The sequence below is a fragment of the Acanthopagrus latus genome, unplaced genomic scaffold (assembly GCF_904848185.1).
Source record: "Acanthopagrus latus isolate v.2019 unplaced genomic scaffold, fAcaLat1.1, whole genome shotgun sequence".
Classification (NCBI taxonomy): Eukaryota; Metazoa; Chordata; class Actinopteri; order Spariformes; family Sparidae; genus Acanthopagrus; species Acanthopagrus latus.
In genome coordinates, this window is record NW_023504053.1 from 45,260 (window position 1) to 51,259 (window position 6,000).

The 6,000-nt window shown below is 39.2% G+C and overlaps 1 protein-coding gene across 5 annotated transcripts in view; it reads left to right on the plus strand.

Moving 5' to 3' along the window:
• The window catches only part of LOC119015875 (proline-rich protein 36-like), a 32,040-nt gene extending 26,307 nt beyond the window's left edge, over window positions 1–5,733 (plus strand). For all 5 annotated transcript variants that reach the window (XM_037091930.1, XM_037091928.1, XM_037091932.1 and 2 more), the window contains 2 exons: window positions 2,366–2,682; window positions 4,871–5,733. In XM_037091930.1, the coding sequence (XP_036947825.1) occupies window positions 2,366–2,682; window positions 4,871–5,034 (481 nt within the window). In that variant the 3' untranslated portion in view covers window positions 5,035–5,733. The remainder of the gene's footprint in view (window positions 1–2,365; window positions 2,683–4,870) is intronic.
• The last annotated feature ends 267 nt before the right edge of the window (window positions 5,734–6,000 follow it).

Sequence of the window (6,000 nt, forward strand, 5' to 3'; positions counted from 1 at the left end):
TAGATGTTTTGTTGAATTACTTAAAAATTGCCATTTGGTGAGGTAGAGAGATCTTGTGGTTTCTCACACAAAGTGCACTTAACTATAATGTTCTTCACATCCTTGTCTCTGACCAACTGAAAATAATGAGCGTGTCCATCTCGCGAATATCATCTTCTCCTCAATCAATAGTTCTCTCGCACTAACAGGAAGTAAACATTTGCTCAGATTTTTTCTCCCCTCCTAATCTCGCGGTGTTGGAAGATTTGTATAAAAACAACACACCACTTAATTTAGGGTTTAAAATGCATTATAATGCGCATTACTGGGATTTGTACCAAGTAAAATATTACCGCTCCAGCCCAGACGCTCAGCTTTGTACTGCAGTGAACGGAGTCCAGACGCAAAGCGAATTTTAACCACCTCAAACAAGGCTCACCTAAAATCTCTATTATTGCAAGTGTAAGTTGAATAGAGAAAATTAACACCGCTGTCAGACCGCCCTTTCTTTTGGCTCTACATTTTCTCAACCGTAGAACCTCCGTATCCCTACGCAACTGTTGCACTAATGCGTAGGGATGTGAAGGTTCTTCGGTCTGTGTCTGAAGTTTTGTTTTGATCAAAATTAAACAGAGTTGCGTGCATAAACCTCTCGTCCGTCAGCTGGGCCTCGCACTGTATTTTGCCACTCGCAGATCATCTGTTTCTAATGGAGTTCAGTGAAATTATCGATCGTTCTATTGAACATATTTTCTGTTGATATTGATCACATGTTTATTGTGATAGATATTGTTATTGTTTCATTGACCAGCCCTACGTTACTCCCAACAATGCATTTTGAAACATAAAAAGGTATGTCAAAAAAGGAAATAACAGGTTGCTCTCAGGTCTCTCTTTGTCTCGGTGCAAGTGTGCCTGAAGAATGCCAAGTGGCTTCCCTTTTTTTGGAAACTTTTTGCTAATATGAAACATAATTCTAGATGTTTACAGCATAATACAATGTACATAATTGTGAGAAAAAGTGAAAAAAAATAAACATGAGTAAATATATTCCTGTAGATATGTATTTTATCCCAGCGATAGGGTGTTGGACAAAATTGAAAATTACCATTAAAAGTGCTTGAAAAGTGCTTGAGTTTGACCTTGAAAAATGTGTATGAACCCTGCAGACTTCACTTCTCTCATAACAATGATGTTTAAGGTTAAATATTGGTACACATGGAGCACTAATGACATCTCCATCAACCTCATGCAAGCATGCTAAACTAATCTGGTAAACATCACTGTGATGACTATGCACAAGTACAGCCTCTCAGAGTTGCTAGCAAGACTGTAGACCCAAACTTATCAAACCATTTTTTTCAAGATACTGGAATGGCTTACTTCAGTACGATATCTTCAAAAATATTGATACTGCAGAGAAAAATTAACACAATACTGTGTCATAAAAATAACAAGGGTTGGAGTGAAGACAGAGCGAGTAAGCACAGTTGATACGGGTAGATATGTACAGCGTAAATATTCTGAATTTCTGTGTTGGTATTTCAATGTTTTTGAAGACAATCTTGCACACATATAGATTGTTTGTGTCTAACATAGCCACCATATAGTACACTCAAGGAAGATTTTCTTTTCTCAGACAGTTTGTGTCCTGAGAACAGAATAGCTCTTTTGTATTTTTTTTTATATAGTATCATAAATCTCTGTGCAGTATACATGAAACTTGAAACTGTTTTAATACAGTGGCACCTGAGCTGACAAGATTGCAGTCCAGTCACTTGAAACAATCCTCCCTCTATTCGTGGAGCAGAGCAGTAGACAACTCGGTGTGTGATTGGCTCTCATCTGGTTGTTGCTTGCAGTGAGTCGGAGGATATTTGCATCAACTAGAACTTTTTTCAGCTGTCCCCTGAGCGTCTTTCACATTTCCATGCAGCCCCATGGTGGACTGCAACACTACAGGTCCAAATCATAATAAGGAGCAGCCTATTACTGTCCCTGCTCTTGATTAGATATGTGTGAACAGCCCGTACATCTTTGGGTGAACTGACCCTGACCCTGACCCAGACAGGGAGCTGATATGAGTGATTTATAAAGTAATCATTGTAAAAAAATACCACAGATTTCCTTCTGGACCCCCTTTTCCAGATAAAAATGTTGTCAGTCATCTTTGACAGTCCTGTCACTGCACAGCCTTCACCTAACGTCTCCTTGTATGACTCCTTTTCTCCTTGTCTTGGAAGAGTGATAAAAATACAGATGGATCAGACAGATATGGATTTATCGGAGGAGTTTAAGAGTTTATGACCTTATGGATCTCGCTCTAGTGACACTCTGTATTCATGGATGTGTGCGCCTGAGACTAAATTCTTTGTATTGTCCTCAGGTCTTTCTTTGACTTTGGGGAGAAGCTCGGCGATCTGACTTCAAGCCAGCAGAACAACAACCTCCCCTGTCAGCTGCAGCCCTCCTACCCCAGCAGCCAGCCCCAGCATCAACCTCAAGCATCTCTGCCCTACATGGCATACCTCCCCCCCCCCCCTTACCCCACCCACACTCCCCCAGATTCTAACCCTACACCTTACCTGACCTTTGGACCAGGAGGAAACTCCACTGGCATGGTCACCAACTTGACTAGAGGTCACGCCTACTTCCAGTCCCAGAGCAGAGGGCAGGTCCTGCTGCAGTCTGCAGGCCATCATGGTGAGTCACAGGATGACATTTGATTAATTTATTTTTGGACCAAAAAATGCACCAGTGCAGCGTCTTACATGTTGAGGCGAGAACATGGTTGCAAAATGCTAAAAAAAAGGAAACCAAAACATGAAGATTCCTAAATTAGTTATTAATATGTTATTGATTTGTGGACACGACATCTCAGAAATGCTTTGAGAATTACAACAAGTTTGACACCAACGACCACTTAAACTCAAGGATGAACTGATCAGAATTTGGTGGTTAAAGGTCTCTGTGACCTCCAAAACACATTTTTTGCCATGTCTCATGAATTCATACAATAATTACAACTAAATTGTACAGAATTGTCTAAAAGGATAAAATGATGGAGTGATGTCATTTCATAAACAAAAGGTCAAAGGTCAACTTCAGTGTGTCTTCATAATGTTCTATAACACATGTTCTCCTCATTGTTCAATGCAAAAGCTCAGGCACTGCAACTGGGCAGACACAACCATGAGGCAGTAATTCTGGGTCTTATTTGTCTGTGACTTTGTAATATAACACCAGTATGAAAATGGAGAATCTGGTTACATGGACGCACAATGGCCCTGGGGTTACAGTCATGTTGAGTGTGGAGTCAAAGTTTTCTTTCAGGTAGTATCTCGATATTCCTCGTAGAAACACAGGATTTTTATGATAATTGTAGTTGTCAACTATCAATCCAACTCAGTTTGTGTGCTCAAAATGGAAAAAATGAGCCAGTCAGAAGCTTCCTTCCTGCAGCTGGGAATAAAATACTAAGAGTTCATCCGAAATTAACCCAGAATTTCAAAATGAATTGATTTATCATGCTGAATGTGTTATTGGGTTTCTAAAGGTATAGTAGAAAACGTAGAGATATATTCTGGTTGTTTATCTTTTTATACTGATGATTTTAATGTAACAGTTTCAAACCCGTCCAAATCTTGGAAGTGCTTAATCACCAAAAAATCTTTATTCAGTTCTTCTTCTCTTCTCCTTAATGACCCCATAAACTCTTCCTGCTCTGCAGTCAGCTCTAGAGTAAAGACCACAACCAACAAGGAAATACAAGTGTTTATTTTGGCGTTAGCATTTGGCCTTTTTATTTATTGGGTAAACGTGGACAGTAAACTACAATCATTGCATCCCCTAGTTTAGTGAAAACATATGGGAACTTGTCCTCCTGTGCTCTTATTATCTACTTAATATTATAATGTGCACTTCATTTACTTGCATTGGACCTCATACTTGACCTCATTTTAATTTTTCAGTTGTGAATGAGAGAGAAGCTTCTACCAAACCAGGGCTGTAGGTTGGACTGTGTTAGTGTCTCTGTTTGCCCTTCGTGTGCATTTGTTAATGGAATAAAGGGCTATATCGCTTCAATGTAAACATCTTGGGAAGCAAGAGGGAAGACATGATATAGATGTCCAGAGTAGAAGACAAAGCTGGAAACTACGAATTGCATAGCAGGTGGCTGAATCACTCAGACACCAGGACGCCCATTTATAAGTGTTTATTGAACTTTAAACGAAAGATTAATGATGATAACGATGTGTAATCTAATCACACTTAAACCCATAATTTTATCTACTAAAGTCCTAATCAAATTTGGCACAACCACATCAACCATGAAATAGGTATTATTAAAATGGTTCAAGAATTCATTTGAAACTTTGTAAAATGACGTAAAAGCAGCAACTCAGATTTAAACCAGACAGGTCACAAAATTAAAAATGAGGTGAGCTGCTCCGTACAGCAAAGCGATCCATTTTCCCCGTTATCCTCCTTCACACCGGCCATCAATCAGGGACTTTGATGTGTCACACTCACATAATTCCCCCCACCAGACAGTTGCATGAATGCCAAATACGTACAAAGTACCAATATAGGGAATTTAAAACTCATTACTCACTTGTTGCATATTTGTGCATTGCATCTATTGCAATAGATATCATGGCACACCATTAAGCACTTATGAGCTTATGGGGACTAATGAGAGAGGAGAGAGATAAGAGGGGAGTCAAGGTGGGGAACAGAAAAAAGGGAACGAACAGGAATGCAGGTCTGGTAGGCATACATAGACACATTAGAGGATAAGGTGTGTTTGAGATGTGGCCCTGCTCCTGAGCTAAAATACCCTCGGTAAAGTTCAGCTGTCACATCTCTGTTTAAACCTGTTTCCTTGCAGGTGGGATGGCAGAGATCACTCCAACCAGGGCTTCATCCCTTCTGCCTTCTCAGGTCAGCCCTGCCGCTCCAGAATGCCCTCCAGCGCCCCCTTGTGTCAAGATTGAGAGAGAGATTCATAGCCAGGTCCACTTTGACTTCTCCCCACACAGATTTTTTACTTAATGTTTGTTCGGCTTAGTGTGTCAGTGTGTTGTGTAGGATCTTCTGCATGTTCTGTTTACATAACTATTGGGATGTTCAGTAGATATTAATGCCAGCATACTTGGTCTGGGTTGCATGTGGCTTGGCTAAAATAAATGCTTGTTGCTCTGTTAATCCTTTATTTAATATGTGTCCAACATATTTTTAGTTTTGATTAAGTCAGTTTTGTTGCAGACCAACAGTTTGGACATAGAGGGGTGTGGGAGGTCGGGTAAAGTGTAGTTCTACATATCCTTTTTCTAAGTATGCATACATGTTCATGATTGTGTTGATTCAGGCATGATCACCTACCAACACACGTAAGCCTTTATTACAAGTTACAATTTCATCATTATGTACTCAACCCCATGCTGATGGAAAGTTGGAGTTCACAAAATGTCTGGAGGTTCACGGCAAAACAGTAAATAGTAGATGAGTTTTCATTTTACAGTTAACTTATCAAGTGTTACACAGAAATGTTACTCGTTACTTATTAACTATAAGTATAAAAGTCACTATATTGTTCATGATAATTACTGCACAAACAGACACTTTATTCATTACAAGGGAGACTAAAGTATAGACTGTTCATCTCCAGTGTTACATGATTATAACTGAGTCTGTACACTTCATTTTATGGTCTGTTAACAACTCAATAAAAGAAAGAAAATGCATCCTCTCCATAAGTAGTCTTTATTGTAAGTGCATTCTGGTGGTTCTTTCAGGTGGAGATGACAAAAAACATGTTTTCAATAATGTAATTAAGCTATATGGCCTATTACACAGTGCATGAGTGGTGGGAATGCATTTCTAAAAGTCAATCAATCAATCAGTCAATCTTTATTTGTATGGTGCTTTTCATACAGAAAAGTAGCTCAAAGTGCCTCACAGAGATTAAAACAACTACAGAAAAAGAGAAACAGCAAACAAAATCAAGAGAAGAACATT